This window comes from Vigna umbellata, chromosome 1 (genome assembly GCF_029865625.1).
Source record: "Vigna umbellata cultivar VRB3 chromosome 1, Vumbellata_1.0, whole genome shotgun sequence".
In the NCBI taxonomy this organism is placed as follows: domain Eukaryota; kingdom Viridiplantae; phylum Streptophyta; class Magnoliopsida; order Fabales; family Fabaceae; genus Vigna; species Vigna umbellata.
The window spans coordinates 28,950,220-28,971,675 of NC_142165.1; the positions used below are offsets into that span (position 1 = coordinate 28,950,220).

The 21,456-nt window shown below is 29.5% G+C and overlaps 1 protein-coding gene across 1 annotated transcript; it reads left to right on the plus strand.

Annotated features, from left to right (window-relative positions):
• The first annotated feature begins 11 nt into the window (after nucleotides 1-11).
• LOC124825285 (casein kinase 1-like protein 3) lies at nucleotides 12-19,967 on the plus strand. Its single transcript, XM_088109809.1, has 14 exons — nucleotides 12-87; nucleotides 694-734; nucleotides 7,979-8,048; nucleotides 8,126-8,274; nucleotides 8,427-8,522; nucleotides 8,638-8,708; nucleotides 9,098-9,159; nucleotides 9,242-9,305; nucleotides 9,421-9,505; nucleotides 9,739-9,865; nucleotides 18,322-18,404; nucleotides 18,696-18,750; nucleotides 19,076-19,197; nucleotides 19,863-19,967. Exons 1-14 carry the CDS (start codon nucleotides 12-14, stop codon nucleotides 19,965-19,967), a joined length of 1,206 nt encoding a protein of 401 aa, XP_087965935.1.
• The last annotated feature ends 1,489 nt before the right edge of the window (nucleotides 19,968-21,456 follow it).

Here is a 21,456-nt window from a genome sequence, read left to right on the forward strand (position 1 = left end):
TTAGAGTTTCAATGGCGAGAATCCTTGGAGGAAAGTATAAAATCGGTGAAAAAATTGGGAGCGGATCATTTGGTGAAATTTACATTGGTAGGAAACTTTTTGCTATTACTTTTTCTTTGTTAAATAGTTTTTTTAATGATACATGATAGTTTTTTTATTTCATTTTACTATTTTTTTATACTTTTAATTTGGTCCTAGTTTTTTTAAAAACGAAATAACATGATTCTTAAGGTTAAATTTATGGTAATAGTTGAATGTTATATGACATTTGTTGATCATGTTACTTTGGCTTACAGTTTAACTTTAATTGATATTATTTATGTCACATGTTACCATTTTCGTGATTACAATCAATTTAGGGAAGATACTATACTTATGTTAAAAAAATAGATTAAATTAAAAAAATCAAATAATGGATTGAAACTAAAAAGTTACTCGTAATATTGAGATAATAAAGAACTTATTTAACCCTTTATTTCTTAAAGAATTTAGTTAATAAAATACTTTCTGACATAAAATATTTACAGAATTAAAATAAAATAAAATTTATTTTTAAAGAACTAATTCAGTAAATAATATTTTAGAAAATATATCCCTTAACTTATATAGTTTTGGTTTATTATTATTATTATTATTATTATTATTATTATTATTATAAATTATCTTTTTAACTTGTGTATGTTTTATTCCCAGGATCACATATAGATACTTCTGAAATCGTAGCCATCAAAATGGTGAGTCTTATTTCCTTTGTCTCGTCGTCGCAAATTTATTGACTTCCATTTCCGGCATAATTTGTTTTTAATTTCTTATTTATTATTCGTAAGGGTTGGTGCTAAGAACCGACATAAAACATGCCCAAAGGCACAATTAGTATTTAAATCAATTAAAGTAAATTTTTTATTTAGACTTTGTTTACTTGAATGTATTTGGGAGAGGCTGATTGAGAGGATTTAAGAGGATTTGAATGTAAATTTTGTTATTGTTTATTTGAGTAGATTTGGAAATAAGTGAGAGTGAATTTAGAAATAAAGTTTATAAGAATTAGTGTAAGATTTGATTTATGTGATAGATTAAAAAAATTTACTTCAGAATCCACTCTCACTTATCTCTAAATCTACTCAAATAAACAACAACAAAATTTACTTTAAAACCCCTCAAACTCTTCCAAATTCATTCAAACGAACAAAGCCTTAAGGATTTAGGATTAAACTCTGAACCAAAATTTTATTAAAAAGTATTTAGTAAAATAACTTTTCCTTCTCGTAAAACAGAAGTGTTTTATTTCAATTTCTAATATTAATCCATTTCCTTTAAGACAAATGAAAATGTAACCCCTTTCTTGCTTCCTTGTGTTGAACACCATAAGGGTATTTATGTTAACCCAATCATTTGTTTAAGAAATGGCTAAATTAGTCAATTTTAGCATTAATATAATTTATCAATTTTTTTCATTTAATGTAAAGATTCGGCATACTTTGATTTTTCTTCAAGTTAAGGTGATTCATGACCATTAGTGTTATTAGTTTCTAATTGTAGATATTCCTTTTTGCAAAATGATTAGATTTTTCAGTAATTATTGTTATTTTTTTTAGTATGGTAAATACTTGACTTTTCTCAAAAAAAAAAAAAAGTGACTTCTGTTTCTGATCTTTGTAAATATATTGGTTTTTTTCTTTTGGTTTTGAGAAAGTTAGTCATTTTTATTTTCATCCCCAATAAATATTTAATTTTTAATTTTAGTTTCTCTAAATATGTAATTTTGCAGTCGTCACAAATTTGTTATTTTTTTCTTAGAAGTATACCATTCTTCATCCTAGTCCATGATAGTGTTATAGATTGATGTTTTACTTGAGATGGCGTAACATTGCTAAATTTAATCAAACAAATTAACAACAGATAGCAAAAGAAAAAAAAATCAAAAAGAAAAATAACAAAATCAAAACATTATTGTATTACTAAGTATTCATGTTCAAATCTTTTATTCTTTTTATTATGCTTTTTATAAAAAAATTCATGCGTCTAAATATAATGGTTGATCCAGTTTAACTAGCATATTGATAGCCGAAAATTGATCTGGCCGACTGATTTCTAATTTCAAAACAAGCTAAAAGAGTTGGTGTGTTTGGGTAAAATAATAAAAATAAAAGAAAAAAAGAGAAAATTAAATTATTCACTTTATACAAATAATTTAAATAAATATTTCGTTTAAATGATATAAAATAAATTAATAATTTAGCTTGCTAAAGTATTAGAAAAGTTAAAGCTATAAAATAACAATAATAATAATAATAATTTAATAATACGGAACTGACCAATTAAAATGACAAACCTGATCAATCATTTTTTCCATCGATTGGCAAAACCTTTTGTACCAAGTCCGAATTCTTTGTTAATTAACTTTGAAAGTTGTCTTCATGCTATTATTAGAATGGACCAAAATATTTTGATAAGATTTCTTTTACAACATTTTGGTATAATATATGAACTATTTTTTTATTAATTTATTATTTATTTATTATTATGTGACATGTTTAATTAAATGTTGTAAAAAAAAATTTGTCACATATCATTAGAATTTCAAATTATAAACTGAACTTTGACCGAAGAGTTGGTCCTTGCTTTGTCCAAAATTTAAGTTGGATGTTTTATTTTATTAATTGATTTCAGTTCATTTGTTATAGTACACCAAATTTCGTCAACCTATTTTCTTTTAAATTAAAAATTAAAATAAAAAATTAATTATTTTATAAATTTAAAATATACAATAATGATATAACTTAAATTGTAAGGTATGTTCACAATTTTGTAATATTTTGATCTTAAAATCTAAAAATAAATGGATATCGACTTTTAACTCAATTATGTTAAAAAAATTTCATGTGCCAAACACAATTCATGCTAACATTTGGTTTACATAATTTAACACATTCTTGTTACAGTATTAACTAATAAACACGTTTTACACGTAATAAACATTAATACGTAATTGGATGAAAAAAATTATATTCATTCATTTATAAAATTTAAAAACCAAAAAATGTATCAAAGTTTCTCATATGAAAAATTTTCAATTTTATGTCAAAATTAAAAACTAAAAACATATTTAAACATTTAAATTATTAATATTTATAGGTTAAGGTTTAATTATTAATTATAATAAACTGATTTAATATTTAAAGACAATATACGTTTTAGTATGTATAATTTTAGTTTTTAATTAATTTAAACTTTGTTATTTTCTATTCACAAACCATCATTCTTGTTTTTTTACTTTTAGTTACTAAAATTGCAAGAGTATTCAATTATTTATTCTAAACTATAACATCCCATATTAATACTCTTCTTTACTGTCAATTTGTTCATCACATTATTGATATGTTTATATTATATATTCTTTTTACCAAGAAAAGTGTTTAAATTGTTTTCAAAAGAAAATATATAAATATTATATTACTAGAAGAAGAATATATATATATATATATATATATATATATATATATATATATATATATATATATAATCCTAATTTATCATATTAACAGTCTCATTTTTGTTGTTCACTAGTAAGATTTTCTGCAAGTATTTAATCTTTTGACATATAATATAATTATTGTAGGTGGATGTCAAAACATCATAAAAGGAATAAAGGGTAAACTTATTTATTTTTATAAATTTCTATCATGCTTTTTATATTATATAATTCAGGATTTCATCCAAATTTCATTCAGATATTAATCATTCAACACTTGATATAAATAAACCTATAAGGCTCTAGATCAAGAGACATATACATGGTGTTGATGTTCTTATAAAGTCTTGCACCTATCATAAATTTTCTCTATAGTACATTCAAACATTAACAACAATATTTCTCTTATCCAAAAACCATCATCCTCAAGTTGTGATGAGTTAACTAGTGTGAGCCGGTTTGGCTCAACTTAACAGGTTTACCCAAAACCATCACCCTTATCCCAAAACCATCAAGATAGGGTTTGTTCCTATCAATCCTTTAAGGCACGATAATATTTCATACCGATCCTGCAGACAAGGAATATCCTTCGAGTCTTACCACCTAAACCTTATTCTCTATTTGAGTATTAGTGTTTAGTAGAGTCAAGATGACTTCACGTCGAAATGACTATATTCATACAATTCACAAAATAGTGATACATTGTTATTAGTGGATTCAATATATTTTTGGCATTCAAGCTTAGGCTCTATTCAACTCGACATACACCATCACCACATTTTCCTCATCTCAATAATTCTCAATAAGCCATAAAAAGCATTCATAGAAATTTCTTATCATAACTCAGGCAAATCACAATTTATCACATATACAAAATTCAATATCATTTATATAATTCATATCTTCATTATCACTAGCATTTCAGCTATAAGGATCACAAACAAAAAATACATGTACAAAAATTCATCATCCAAAACATAAAACAACTAATAACTAATTCTAATCCAACCAACTCACAAACTATGAAGCATATTAATATTTGGAACTTATACAAATCAATAAGCTTCCCTTGCCTTAAAAATAACCTTTCCTAAAGCTGAAAGTTCCCTAGCTCAATAAATTGAGTTATTCCTAATTAGAAACTCTCTTTAAAATTATGATCAATTCAAACTTTTCCTTACTACCTCAATTACTCAATGTTGTTGTCAGTTTCTAGGATCATTGAATGCAATGGAATACATGATGACTTGGTAAATTTTCACAAAGTCTTTGAGTCGCACACTAGTAAATTTTCTTCTGTTAACGTTTCCCTTTCTGTTAACCTTAATATTAACGATCTTCCAACTATAATTCACTTGTTTTCTTCTTACTTCCTTTAGTTCATTAGGGTTGGCTGGATTCGCGGGAGAAATGGAAGATGCATTTTTGGATGGGTGTGTTGGCGTCAAATGCGAGGGTTAGGTCGTCGATGGGGACAAAGAGGAGAACGTCAAAGTTAACTACGATTTCAAGCGTGAAGTTTGATGTTGTGCTCTTCATCCTTGCTGACGACCCACCCCTCACCTTCATGTTAACATATCCATCTACGAACTTGTCTTCCATTTCTCCCACAAATCTAGTTAGAAACTCAAACTTACAACAAACATTAACTCCAATGAACTAAAAAAAGTAATGAGAAAACAAATGAATGATAGTTGGAAAATCACTAAAGGTAAGGTTAACGAAAAGGGATTGGTGTGTACAATACGACTAGTGCACGACTCAAATTCATTGTGAAAATTTACTAGGACACCATTTATTCCTATGTATTAGATGATCCTTGAAATTTATAGTAGTATTGAGTGTCTGAGATTGGATTGATCAGAATTTCAAATAGATTCTCTAATTAGAAATACCTCAATCTATTGAGATGGGGACCTTTACCTTTAGGAAAGGTTACTTCTATGGTTAGGTAGTCTTATTAACTTTTATAAGTTCCAAATACTAATATGCTTCATCATTTGTGAGTTGACTAACTTGGAATTAGTTATTAGTTGTTTTATGTTTTGATGATGAATTGTTGTACATATATTTATGTGTGTGATCTTTATAACTAAAATGGTAATGATGATGAGGATGTGAATCATATAAATGATATGGAATTTTTTATATGTGATAAATGTTTTAATTTGCCTGAGTTATGATAAGAGATTTCTATGAATGCTTTTTATGGCTTGATGAGAATTAATGAAACGAGGGCTTGCGGTAATGGTGTATGTCAGATTGAATATAACCTTGACTTGAATGCCAACAATATATTGAATATTGTGATATGGATGTATAACTATTTTTTGAATTATGTAGTGTAATGTATATGATTGTCTATTAATTTAGGCGTAAGTCATCATGACTCTACTAAACTCTCATAATCAAATAGAGAATGAGGTTTAGGTGGTGAGAGTAAAAAAAGATTCCTTGTGTACATATTGGTATGAAATAATAACGTGACTTAAAGGATTGATAAGAACTAACCCTATCATGATGGTTTTGGGATGAGGGTGACAATTTGGGGATAATGATGTTGGTTTTGAGATAAGGTGAATGTTATTGTTGAGGCTTGAATTTACTGTAGAAAAAATTTATGACAGGTGCCAAACTTTACAAGAACGTTGACACCCTATATATATACGTCTCTAAAAGTATAGTCTTTTAGGTTTACTTTTGTGTCTAATATTGAATAATGAGTTGAAAATAATTAAAATTTGATTGAAACCTAAATTATATAATATGAAATGCTTGATAGAACTTTATAAAAACAAATAAGTTTACCCTTCATTTCTTTCGTTTTGTTTTGGTACCCACCTTTAATGATCACATATTATATGTGAGCAAAAGACTAGGTAAATGTACTTATAGATGACCAACAATAAGACTACTAAACATGAGACTTGGTAACTTGGGATTATATATATATATATATATATATATATATATATATATATATATATTTGACAATAATTTATCTAATTGAATAGTGAAAAATCAATTGTTAACATTAGTAATAGGAAATAAAATTACTTGGGACCTTGCATTTGAGACATTACTAGAGTCATTATAAGTTGTTGCTTCTACTTGGGATTTCACACTTTCATAGATATTAGGGTAGAAGAAATCATTTAGGGCTTGCAAACAGGGAAAGGGGATTGTGTTTCAATAGATAGGGAAAATGGTAACGTCTATAAGTGAAGGAAGGATGGATAAAAAAAATTAACGTTTGATTGAGGATAGGCTAACACAAATATGATTGAACATTGGAGAGAAGATGTGGAATTAGCACTGAAGGTTACATGAATTGGGAATTTTAGTAAGATGGAGGCAAACTAAAACGTTTTAGGGGAAAACTTTAATTTAATAACAAAACAAGAATGGGTCACTGATTTACTAGTTTGCTTTATTTTTGTGACTGAAACAAAATGCTTTGCTAAATAGATGAATATTTCCCTCTCAATCACTAACAATCTCCCTTTATTTCAAAGTTTTTAGAACACATAATATTAGTCGTTAAATACTCTTGTATGACTAACTTTTCATTCAATTGCAAATTTGTCACTTATGAAATAGAGGTGACTAAATAGCTCGTTATCATATGACACCTATATTTTGAACACTAAAATCGATGGCTAAATAATAAATTTCTAACCGTGAAAAAGAAAATGATTAAAGTAAAAAAGATCGACATTAAATAGAATCCCATAAGTATTTTTGACAGGAGTGAGTTTTTATTTAATTTTATATTTTTAAAATTTGTTATGTCATTGGAAACAAAGTGTACTTATGTGAACGTCTATCCATTTTTTATTACAATAAAAAAATTAATTTTTATCCTAATTATTAAAAAGTATATAAAATAAATTATTTCTAATTTTTTATTGAAGGGAGCTTTTATTTTTAGTATTTAATTAATTTAAGAAAATATATAAAAATTAAAAATTTAAATAATTTATAAAAATATAAAATTGTAACGAAATGCGTACACTAAAATAATTAGAGAAACTAATCCTCTTTATTAATATATATATATATATATATATATATATATATATATATATATATATATATATGTTAAGAGTAGGTATTTTTTAAGTTTTAATTGATTATTTGATAAAATAAATTAAAATAATTATAATCATGTTATTAAATTATTTTATTATAATTAATTGATATATACATCTTAAAAGCAATATAATACAAAATATTAATTTTTTAAATTATTATATTTAATTTTATTTAAAAAGAAGAAAAAAAACTGGTTGTCACACTTTGTCAAGATGGAGCAGCGGATTAAAAACTCAAATCCAATCTGTTAAAGTTTGAGAGGCTGACAAGTTAGCTTACCTATACAAGTTACTTACCTATACTTGTTTGCATTCCACTTTCCATCCATTTTTATGAAATATAGATGAATTCTAATATTTCAAAAGTATAGATATTTCAATTTCTAAAAGCAATATTTTGCTTGTTTTATAGGAGAGCAAGAAAACCAATCAACCACAGCTATTGTACGAGTGCAATTTATATAGTATTCTTCAAGGAGGAAGTAAGTTAACAGAAACTCAAATGCTGTTGGAATATTTTCTATATAGATTCTGATTCCACATTGTTATGAAATTGAAGGTGGAATTCCAAGAATGAAATGGTGTGGCACTGACGCGGACAATAATGTTCTTGTTATCGAACTTCTGGGACCAAGTCTTGAAGATCTCTTTTACTTCTGTGGCAATAAATTATCTCTCAAAACAGTTTTGATGTTGGCTGATCAGATGGTAATCACTGATTCCTTTTCACGCTCCAGTTTCTTACTTTTCTATGCAGATTCACAATTTAGAAATTAAAAACAAAATTATAATTTTTTATTCATCTATAAAAAAATATATAAATATTAAAGATAAATCTGCTTTTGTTTAATTGACCACAGCTTACACGGATAGAATATATACATTCCAAAGGATTTTTGCATAGAGACATCAAACCCGATAACTTCCTTATGGGTCTCGGAAAGAAAGCAAATCAGGTATTGCTTCATTAGTATTTTTGTTCTTTCAGTTTCTCTGTGGATAAAAAGATTATTTAGTATTTTCTTTAGCTTTCAACTTTTAATATATAATGTTGTAATGTAACACTCTCAGATTTACATGATTGACTTTGGACTAGCAAAAAGATACAGGGATCCCATCACAAATAAGCATATCCCTTACAGGTACATATATTTTTCTGTCTAGTTTTACTATTTTATCTAATCTCTTATTATTACAGATTATATTTCAGGTTCATTAATTATGGAATATCTAATTTCAGTACAATGTATATGAGAAACGATAATAAATTAAAATTAAAGATATTTTATTCTCGGCAACTCCTTTATCTCTGTATGGTATAATATTCGTCATTTTATATACACTATTTAGTATAACTAAGAAGCTTTTAAGTGTTAGGACTTTTCCATACTTGTCCCTATAGTAATGTTGCAAAAAATCTGTTTATAGGTAGATGCATTATTGCTAAAAATGAGAAACCAAAATCAAGTTTATATTTCGTGTCAGATTATTGTTGCTTAAAGCTTGTTCTTACATTGATAAATTCATCCAGAGAAAACAAAGGTTTAACAGGGACTGCCCGTTATGCAAGTTGCAATACTCACTCAGGAATTGGTAAGTACAAAGAATTTTTCCTTTTTTCTCCTCCATAGATTGTAACCTATAATTTCCCTCATTTTTTTTTACTTCTTATTAGAGCAAAGTCGTCGAGATGATTTGGAGTCTCTTGGCTATGTTTTAATGTACTTTTTAAGAGGAAGGTATGTGCAATCCCATCGAATGTTAAAATGAATCTTGATTAATATAAAATTTTGAGTATTAGTTGCACATATTTTTCAACATGTGGCTTGATATTTGGTTCTTGAATTCTTTCAGTCTTCCATGGCAAGGTTTGCAAGCTGCCACCAAAAGACAAAAGTATGATCAAATTTGCAAAAAGAAGTTATCAACGCCCATTGAGGTCTGTTTATAAACAATTTTCACTTTTACTTGCTCTGATGATAAGAATTAGAAAAACATGGGTAACTTGGTTTGAAGGCTTGAATCCTTGACTTCATAATCAAAAATTATGTTTCCAAAAAATGGTATCGATGATTTATTCAATGTTTAACTCATCATTATCCTAAGAAAGATTTTACTATTGAACTTTTTGTTATGCATATAAGCTTAATATACTACATGTTATCTTCTTAGGTACTTTGCAAGTCATATCCTGTGGAGTTTGCCTCTTACTTTCATTATTGTCGCTCTTTGACATTTGATCAACGACCAGATTATGGTCTTTTGAAGCGTTTGTTTCGTAATCTGTTCACTCGTGCAGGTATTAATTTTTTTATTTCTCGCATGCTAGTTATCCCTCATTGTATAAGTTAATTTTCTTGTTAGTTTATTATTCCCACCAATATTAATTGTAGCCGTGCATGATATATATTGTTATTGATAAATGATCAGCAACAATAATTTATTATTAGTGGGTTTTGATTTAGTCATAATGGTTAAGAGATATTTTAGGAATCATAATCTTAACATATTAGGAGATATTTCAGGAATCACTGATAGCATATATCTCTTCTTATTATGTAGTGCTCATCTTGTATAAATACTGCATTCATATACATAATAAAGTGAATCAATTCATCTATATATATACTTATCTTAAATGAAATGATTGTATAATATTGTTAAGAAATAAACTTTAAACATAATTCAACTTCATAAAATTAGTTTGTATGAGGTTTGTACTTACTATATATACTATAAAATTGACTTATTTCTAATTGAATTGATATGTGACTTGTTGGAAGTCCCACATCGACTAGAGATAAGACCAAATAATAATATATAAGTGGGGTGCAAACCTCACCTTACAAGTTAGTTTTGTGGGGTTGAGTTAGACTTAAACTCACTTTCTAATATGACTTTTAGTTGATAGTTTAGAAAAAAAACAATAGGAGAAAATAGAAATTAAGTTGATTATGAAAATTTCCTAATCCTAGCTATCAAAGGTTTGATAAACTAACTAGTTTGGTCATGCAAAGCTAATTGACAAAGAAAAAGTTATGAGTGATTAAGTCCTAAGAGGCATTAGGTTGAATGAAGTTATCTAATTATTAGTTAAAAGAAAACAAATCATGTTCAAAGGAAGTTATAACACTTTTTATCCAAATAAATTAGCTACACGTATTAAAAGAAACAAATAATGAAGTTAAAATGTTCACTAGAAAAATAAAAAGGAAATACTAATACTTTCCTCCATTGTTTTGTAGAGTTTGTCTTTCCTCTTTCCAAGAGACGATGGAAAAACAAACATAATTAAAAGTATGTTCCAATACATAATTTAAATACAAATTTAGATGTCCAGTATGTGTAAGATTAAAGACTATAAATAAATTGTGGGTTTGAGCCTTGATATAACTTAAGATGACTATGTTGGTTCAAGATGTAATTAAAAGAGAGTTTTTGCTAATCATATCCAAAATTAAAAAAAAATAACTTAAAAATAAACTAATGAAGTAATAATTTGTTCCTAGCACTAAAGTTTTTAACTTTTTTTTTCTCCATTTTATTGATTTAGTGGTGAGCTCAAACATTTTGTTAGACGTTTCATTTACTTTATGATTTTGTTATATTTATACCCTTATAGAGAGTTTGAACTTAGGTGCCATCACATCCTCTAATGTTATTGAATTATGGTCTCTTAAGAGATATATGGATTTCAACTATCACATTTTACAATTTCCTTTTTTATATAAATACTGAAATATAAACAATATTTAAAAACCTATTCACTAGGAACTATATTTCAATGTAAAGAAAAATGATGTTAAAAACCCACATGAAGTATTCAAGAAAATATATATAGTTATAGAAGGATTAGAAAAGTTGGGGTTTTACAATCCAAAAATCATATAATTCATTTGTCACATCTCATACCACATAAAACATGAAATATGAGAACGACTTATATATCTAAGTAAGTTTTAATCAATAGAAATTGAAAACGAGGAAAAAAAAAAGGTGATAAAGTGAAGGAAGCACTAGTACAAAAAGGACTTTAGACGTCTGTTCTTTTGGCCTTTTGACGTTCGACCTCCCCCCGACGTCTTTGTGGGTGACGTTACTCAGACGTCGGGGGGTCCACATCGGACGTCTATATAGACGTCCGATGTGTCAGGCCCGACGCCTATCCAGACATCCGGCGTACACCGTCAGACGTCCATATAGATGTCCCCACGTGCCCGTCTGACGTCCCCAAAGACGTCCGTCCCCTCCCTCCCCCGACGTCTACACAGACGTCCGAGGTGTATCCCCCGACACCCACCTGCTTGAATTGTTTTGTGGTAGGGCTGGGGTTGGACGTCCGTTTGTGCACTGCCTGACGTCTATAGACGTCCGACAGTGCACTAACCGACGTCTACTGGGCGTATTTTTTTTAAAAATCAATTTATTTTTGCAATAAAACCACACCTGAAAAGCAGAAAATTGTCCCAGAACAATTTTGCAATAATATATATATATATATATATATATATATATATATATATATATATATATATATATATATATATATGCGTTTCATATAAACAAAGTTCTACTTAATGTAAAATATAATCCATTACCAAAACTATCAATATAAAACTTAAACTAAAATTAAGCAATGTTCAACAACAAATAAAACTATTCATAACTCCATCTTTGCAGAAGATAAGCGGTCCACTCCTGCCTTATCTGCCTAATTGTGTCCTCTGGTATAGGAGATGTACTCTTGAAGCGTTGCAAAATTCAAGAAAGATTCATTATGGTTTCATATATATGTTTGAAGATGAATTTGATTTGTAATGTATTCAAGGTATACATCATTACCTCATTCCAGTCGTCTGTAATGACAGCTCCAATGATGGTCTTAATCCAACACATCACATAGAAGCCACATTCCCATGAATCTAGCTGCTGGTTACACTAAAATAACAAACTAAATAGTTAAGAATTTAGATAATTCAATAACATAGAAAATGAATTAGAACTATAAATGACTTACAACCTTTGGATACAAAATTTGAACCAGTTGACCACCAGATTTACCAATAACTCTGTATAGATTGAAAACACAAAGTATAATTAATATGACTATATTTATCATAAAAGTTGAAGGTGAACATCACATTCAAAGTCATTTTTGGAGAAACACTTACCCTTGAAGCATGGTTCTCAAGTCATTTTTCATCCTCCTGTGCAACAAACAAAACCATATAATTTTACATTGTTTGGGAATGATGACCATCAGCTGCCAGTGCGACCTATCACGAAAGACAAATAGTTATTCAACTAATTAAGGAAACAATAATAATGAACTGACCACATATAACAACACCTACCCCTCAATGTATGACACAAGGTATACGTCTCTTTTTGACTCATCCATCCATGTTTGCAAATAATGTTGTCTGTTTTGAAGTGTGTTACCAGACGGTTGAATGGTCTGAGGTTCAACAAATCCGTACATGGAAGACCGACCTTGGTCTACAACGATTGTGTCCATGTACCTAAAACAACAAAGTTAAGTTGTTAGAAACTATAACAATGTAAATAAAAGTAATATGAAAGACCAAATTGACTATCTTACATGCACCACAACTGAATGATGGAAATATTCAACATCCTGTCTCCCCTAATCCCCTCCAATGCATCAGAGAATGTGATATAAACTGGCACATGTGGGGGAAGACCAAATACTCTCAAATCCCAGTATAGTTCTAATGATGCTTTCTTCAATCTGGGTAATTTTGCCATTAGATTTGATAGAGGATCATCCTCCGCTTCAGCCATTTCATCATCTTCATGTATGACTGTATCATGAATTGGCTGCTTCTGAGGACGTGTGAACTGAAGATAAGAATTTACGTCAAAGAGTTATCAACAATTATTTGAAGAATAAACATAGAAATACTAAGGAAAAAGACATTATACTTGTGGAGTAGCGATGTGTGACATGATCAATGCTCTAGGCCAGACAATAAATGATCCTATGGCCTCCCCCTCAAAGTTAATTTCTGGAGTGGGTACAGGCACCTGAGCCTGGGGATCCCGAACCTCGTCAATGGTCACACGCACGTGCTGGGGTAATATGGCAACACCATGAATAGTCTGCCCTCCCTCAAGCACTCGTCCGACAGCCACAATGCGTGGGGGATCCCCATCAACCAACAGCTCATATTGACCGCTATACTGAGTGGGGTCTACAGCAGAGCATGATCCTCTAGTGCTGACATGAGGTGGTGTGGGAGTTTCAGCGACCCCCATGTTGTCTTGTGTCATGGAATGCAGCTTTTCTTCAAGCGCTCTTTGTATTTCTTTTTGTTCTTGTAGCTGCTCCATGAATCGTTGCTCCATTGATCTCATGCTTTGGTTGAGCCTTTCCTCCCACTGAAGATCCATCTGCCTCAGTGTCTCCTGACTCATTGATGAGGGGGTTTTCTGTGTTGGGCCAAAGTAGGCACGAAGACCAATCGCCCCAGGAACTCCACGTACACGTCCTGGGTGCTCAGGCCTTCCAATGGCCGTTGTTAGAATGTCGTCCCTACCTTGGCCATCAAATGTGCCCTGAGTCTGCTGCTCAACCAACTCATCCTGCACATGAAAAAACAAAGTTACTTAGAAGACATGCTGTGATAGATACACAGTCACATAACTTCTTATAATTTGAACTTACAATTCTCTGTGAGATCAAGGCAGCTGAGGAAGATGTCATGTTCCCATCAGATTTAGTCCGAGCAGCCTTTCACAGCTCGTACCTAGCAGGTGCAGGTGCTAGGTCCGGCGACTCAAGTTCCAAGGCATCCGCTCTAGACTTTCTCAGTTTCTTCTCCAGTTTTGCATAACCACCTCGTGATAACAAGTGGGGTGCATCGTTTAGCCTTTGTCTTTCTTGGGAGGCTAACCTTTTACCCTGTGAAACCATGTATATAAATAAGTGTAAAATCATAAAAACTCAATGAAAGACGATGTTAAGAAACATACCTTCCATTCCTCAGACTCTCTAGATGCACGAAACTGCATCCAACCCTCCTCTGTGAATGTATATTGCTGACAGGGATTTTCATGTTGCCTGTCTCCAAAGACATATAATCGTGTCAGCCTTGTCTTGAAATCCCTCCATCTTATCGCTATATGCGATAACACTTTCTTTCTAATTTGTATTGTGTTTGGAATATCAAAATGTTGCTGTTTAAAACAAAAAACATGTTATTCCAAAAGAAAACATAAAAGATAAGTATATCACAAATTGCATGAAGTAAAAACATACATGAATATCTTGCCATAAGAGGTTCTTGTCGACCTCTAGGACGTCATCCCAACATGCATGAAGGATAAAGACATGACTTAGCATTTTGTTCAACGTATTGCAAGAACTTCGAAACACCCTTATCATATTCTTCACTGATGCGACGTTCGTTCATCCAGCTTCGATCCATACTATGTTCGTAAAATCATCAGTTGAAGTTTTTTAACTCTCACAAGGTTAGGCCCTACCCATTCAAAAAAATTAATTTTCATAATTTGCTCAGACACGTCCAATGAAGTCTCACAAGGTTAGGCCCTACGGACGTTTAGTGGGCTGACAGGGGAGTTGAAGCGTTCATTTGTTCAGCCTCTTAGACGTCCGTGCCCCTCCCACGAACGTCTATAATATTATAGACGTCCGTCCCCCCACAACGGACGTCTAGAGTTTCAATTATTTACGAATATGTCACCGGTCAATTATTTACGTTGGGGCTTTTGTGGACGGACGTCTATGGAGGGACGTTAAAAGTCAATTCTGCACTAGTGAAGGAAGGAACTTGTGATTTTTGTGCCTGTAAGTGGTATTTTTCTTCTCACAGTTCTCAAATTTGTTTCAAACCAAATGAAAAAAAAAATAAAAAAAAATTACAATATTTTTTTAATGACATTTTAATTATCTAATTTTTTACTAATTCATTATTTATTTATTATTGTATTTATGTAATTCTAAACTTAACAAGAAAATGACACCACAATGTTGTTAAAAAATTTATATTAATATATCATTATCCAATATATATATATATATATATATATATATATATATATATATATATATATATATATATATATCTTTCTATGTATGTATATATATATTAAGGTTATTTATTCTTAACAAGTAGGATAACTTGAGAAAATTACCATTTTGCTGATCAAAATTTTGAAACACATGTCGTCATACAGCCTTAAATTCGTGAAGCAGATCTTAAACGGTTGAGAGATATCACTCCAAAGAACAAACTTTAAAAGTATGAAATTTAACAATTTTTGCTTAGCAAAGTGGCATTTGTTGGGGGAATGTGTTACATTCATTGGGTGGAGAACTCAAATTCGCTTTGGCAAAGGCAAATGATTGAGCAAATTATGTAGAAACCTTCAATATTCATTTTTTTTTGCATGATTTTACTAAGAAAAAAAAATCAAATTAGTTGACAAAATTTCTCCATAAAATACATTAAAAGACTACATTCAAAAGAGGTTAAGCTATTTTCCAACATAACGTCCTAGACAAGACTCTGCATGCTACAATGTTGATAATAATGAAAAGTTATAGTTTAGTTCACTTGAGAGAGTTTGGAGGAAATAATTTAGGAGAAAGTGATTGAATGGATTTGAAGATAAATTTTTTGTTGTTTTTTTGAGTGAATGTGGAGGTAAGTGAGAGTGGATTTGAAAGTAAAGTTTGTAAGAATTAGCGTAGAATTTGATTGATGTGATAGATAAAAGAAATTTGTTTAATTGGTAGAAATTAAAGATTACCAAAATATTCTTAATTATTAAAGTTATATAAAATGATAATTGTTAATGTTATATTTAATTGTAAAAATGATTATAAAGAATAATAAATTAAAATTAATTATTAAAATTAATTTTTAATTGGTATTTTGTTTCTTAGATACTTTCAAGAAGTTTAACTACTGGTGTAATACTTATATAGTTAAAAATACATTTTTCTTAGTTTTTCTTCATTTTATTAAATAGTTTAACCATTAACATAGAAAAATATTTTGGAATACAGACCTAGAATGATATTGTTTATAATTGTAAGAAATAAATAAGTAATTAAACCTGGTAAAGTAGTGAGAAAATGGACGAGAATAGGTAATTTCAATCCATATGAGAGAATCCACCCTATACTTTATTTTTATTATTAATTAAAACCAAAAAACCACTTCATTATTGTTATAACCTTCATCATCATCTTCTAAATCTAACTCCTCTTCATCTTCGTCACCAAACAAGTCATCCTTCCCAATCTAATCACAACTCTCGATAGTGTGTGAAGCGTGGTCATCACTAAAAGCAGGAATGTGGTCTTTGAGGGACCTCTTGTGCTTGAAATCAGAGCTGCAAATGCAGAACCAAAGCCTACCATAATTTTTCTCGTGTGTCCTCTAATCCCCTCTCACAGTAAAAGGCTTGCCACACTTTCTACACCCAGAAGGCTTGCCACATCTTCGACTCCCACTACTGTACACGTTAATGGACCTATGCATCTCCTTCACGGTTCACAGTGCGCCACCAAGCTTGTAAAGCATTACCGCATGGAGGAAAGCATCAACGAAACTTTTACAGGCTTGTGGAACCGAATAGGGGAATCGAATTCCCAAATACATGTGAGAGGAATATGAGAGGGGAACCACAACTATGGGGAACCGAGTACAACCATTCATCACACTTCTTCTCTCTAGTGTAACCGAATACGAGAAGATGGAGCAGAAGTTTATTTCTTCAATCAACTGGAACCGAATACGAATAGGTGGAAACCAAATACAACCATTCTTGCATTTCTTCGAATACGGTAATTTAAATGTGTATTTTCTCAAATTATGGAGGGTAAAAATGAGATTTCAATGTAAATCATCTCAAATCTTTACATCTTTGCGGATGACCACAAAAGTGAGAAACTCGCAAATTCACTCAAATCATTCTTTCCAAATCAAAACAAACGAACATAATACGTCCCATAAATCTGCGTTCACATTCTCTCACAATGTAATCCACTCAAGTGAAAGCACCCTAAGGTTTGCTAATTAACATCTGTAACAAAGATGTTCAGTTTGAATAGTTGAAAATACATTAATTAACCTTTTGTTCTCCAGTAATTTTAAATATGAACAATAAAAATATAATTCATTGTGCATAATAAACAAACAAAAATTGTTAGTTTATTTAATGATTTTGTTATATATATATATATATATATATATATATATATATATATATATATATATATATATATATATATATATATATATATAATCCAAAATTGTTAACACAAATTGATTCGTATGTATCAATTTGTGACTCCTTAATTATGTTCCAATTTACTTATATTCTTCATGCAATTCATTATAGTAATGAACCACTTCACATTGTAATGACTGTTTGAAAATGATCTGTAATATCAGTAGTTACACTCATTCTCAGCTAACAAGCGACAGAGAAAAACATTCTTAAAATTGTATTATTGATATCCCCTGAATTACCTAAGGGTGTTTATTTATAACCCTTGATCCCCAAAAAGCCCCTAGCTTCACATTGTATATATATTTTTAGTTACATCTTGATTGTTAGTTGTTGCTAAAAATAAGTTACAAAAGTACCATCATTAATGTGTTTGTGTACTTCATTGATTGCAGTATTGGTGTTTGATTGTACATTGTGGTCTAATATTTGTGTTCTGTGCTAATGTTATAAAATCTTCTTTACCAGGATATGATTCTGACTATTTATTTGATTGGACTATTCTAAAATATCAACAGATGCAACAACAGAAGACACAAAGTCAACCAAATGTCAGTCATTCCTTTCCTTTCCTTCAGTAATTTTAAAACCTTATACATGACTTAATTTAAGTGTTTGAAGTCTTTAATTTTTCTTTCTTAAAAGTGTTTCACAGAAAATTAATCCAATAGTTCGTAGTACTTTTTTTTTTCGTAACTTTGAATCTCGATAGATTTGCTTTTAATTATGATTTTCTCAATTTCATTTACAGGATAATGAAATTTACGTGGGTTTTTTGCATAGCATGCTTTAAATCTGTACTAGTTTATTGAATATCTCACTTGTCTATTTTGGAATTGTAGGCTCCACTAGCTGTGCCTACTAGTCTTGAACCACTGGAGGAGGATAATAATAAAGGTAATGTCATGCTTGTATTAGGTATCTGAAGAATCAATTATTATAATTTTGATATTCTCACAAAAACTCATGATGTTTTTTATTTAATTATGCAATTTTCATAGTTAAAAATATGAGGTGATATTTTATAATGACCGTTTAAGAAAGAAAAAGAAACCAAAACAACTTTTGAAAATATTTGTTGTTGAAAATGGAAAAGTATGTCATTTGATATACAAAGATTTTTGTTAATATGGTTATTTGTTTCATATAGCATCATAGAGATAATTCTCTGCAATAGAATGTTGTTGTTTGAACACATCTGATGCATTATTTCCTTTTTCAGGAGTCAATGGTTCAACTCAACTTGATGCGGAAAGACCATTAGTCAGTGTTGATCATCAACGGGTTTTCAAAACAACATCTAACATTCAGAATCATAAAACCAAAATTCAACCAGAGAAACATGTATACTCCTGATGAAAGTTTTACCATTGTTTTCTTGGCTCTGTCATAATTAACGAGTTAGCTAGTTATTAATTTGACCAATTTTGTTGTTCTTTTAAGTGGATTTGAGGGAGTGGATTTGAGGGAATTTGAGAGGATTTGAAGATAAATTTTTTAGTCGTTTATTTGAGTGAATTTGGAGGTAAATGAGAGTGAATTTGGAAATAAACTTTTTTAATTTGTCACGTCAATGCAATTTTATACTAATTCTCACAAATTTTATTTTCAAATTCACTCTCATTTACCTTCAAATTCACTCAAATAAACGACAAAAAAAGTTATCTACAAATCCTCTACAAATTCTCTCAAATCCACTAAAAAAACATGTTAGAGAAAGAGCAACAACGAAGGAATTTGAATAATTTGACAACTATGCCATGTACATAATTTATTTTGGGATTAAATTGTGAGTGAAATACATTCTCAAGGAACAAATTCCCATTTTACAAACTTGATAGAGGTGGCATAGTGGTTAAGACTTAAACATCTTGCATTCACACATTATGATTTATTTAATGAAAAGTCCAATATTCAATTATTTGTGTGATTATAGTTGTTGATTTAACTATATCCATCCACATATTTGACTGAAGTATCACACTCTGACAGTAATAAAATTGTTGCAGACTGTGAACAATGGTTCATCTATGCCCACTGCTATGCCCAGAGTCTCAACAGAAAATGTCTCAAAACCAGTAAGGCTTCGCCGAGTTTCATCAACAAAACAATAGGTAAGGGAACAACACAAACTAGAATGTTGAAGCTTCTACCTAACTTTTACTATTATCCTTCGTCCTTTTTAGAAATTTAAATGATGTAAAAGTTCACATTCAATATAAATAAAAGAAATGTAATTAGTTATAAAAAAGGAAATTTTAAATATGTTTCTAATACTTGAATTTTGATTCATATTAAATTTTGTTATATTTTAATTTTTAAAATTTTAAATATATTTTAATACTTGAATATAATCTTTTTGTTAATTTTTTATATGTTAAATGTATTTATTCGGACTGTAAAAGAAAAACATAAACAATTCAAATACTAACCTATAATATATTTGACACATAAAAATATTTAATTTAATTATGTTAAAAGAATTATATTAATTTATTTTTAAAATTTGAAAATTAAAATGTATCAAATATTTGAATACAAACAAATCTCAATTTTACTTCAAAAATTTAAAGAGTAAAAATATATTTAACAAAATAAAATAATCCATAAACATTAAAGCTTAAAATTTTATGTTGAAATTAATATATAATCTCTTATATGAACAACTTCTACCTTAAAGTCAAATATGATCAATAACAAGATAATTAATAACTCGTGATTAATCTCTTTAGTCTATCACTATTAAAGAAAAACTTATGGACATTCCTTAAATGTTGTTTTTGGTCTTATTCTTTTACAAATGCTAAACACTACTAAATGTGGAGTCTTTTGGTGAGTCACTATGCTTATTTATGAGACAAGGATTTGGAAGTGTGACATGTGTTTCTAACTCTGTCAAATGTTAAGGAAGATGACATTAGCAATTTTGCTGAGCATGACACAAGCCTATCAAATGCATTGGTGGACATAACATGCTTATAAAGTGAAGAAATGAACCCATTCAATATTTTTGGAATAGTGAAAATAAGCTGTGAAGATATACTTGAAGCGCAATGCATGATTGAAGGTGTTCATTGGTTTCATGCCACAAGAAATGTAGCCATTATGAGAGAGATTAAACTTAAACAAACAAACTAACCATTAACTAGTTGAGAGGATGTTATTTGTTCAATATTTATTGTTGGATTGAGTTAAATATAAATCTATTTATTAAAAATTTGTGGTTAAGCATGCATGGGTGAAGGATGTGACAATCATTCTTTTGGAGTTGATTAATCAATATTTGCTTTTGTTTGAAGCATTTGTTACAAAGGGGCAGCTAGCATTGCTTATTTCTTTTTTTCCTTTTTTTGGACTTAAACGTATTTAATTTTTTTTACTACATAAAGACAATTTATTTAAATGAATATAAAAATTATAAACCACAAAAAGTGATAAATTGATCCTAATTTTCAAATTTATCCATCTAGGGTTCTCATTTCTTTAATACTAAAAAAAAAGCAAATACATTTTTACTGAGTCCTTGGAGCATAGCATCATGGGAGTAAGGTGCTTTGAACCTAGATTTTTCAATTTTTTTGTATTGTAATAAAAATTTAGGAA

Coding starts and splice junctions, on each gene's coding strand:
- LOC124825285 (XM_088109809.1), top strand. CDS start 12: ATGGCGAGAATCCTTGGAGGAAAGTATAAAATCGGTGAAAAAATTGGG. Junction 9,160..9,241: donor CAATACTCACTCAGGAATTG/GTAAGTACAAAG, acceptor ACTTCTTATTAG/AGCAAAGTCGTCGAGATGAT. Junction 9,306..9,420: donor ATGTACTTTTTAAGAGGAAG/GTATGTGCAATC, acceptor GAATTCTTTCAG/TCTTCCATGGCAAGGTTTGC.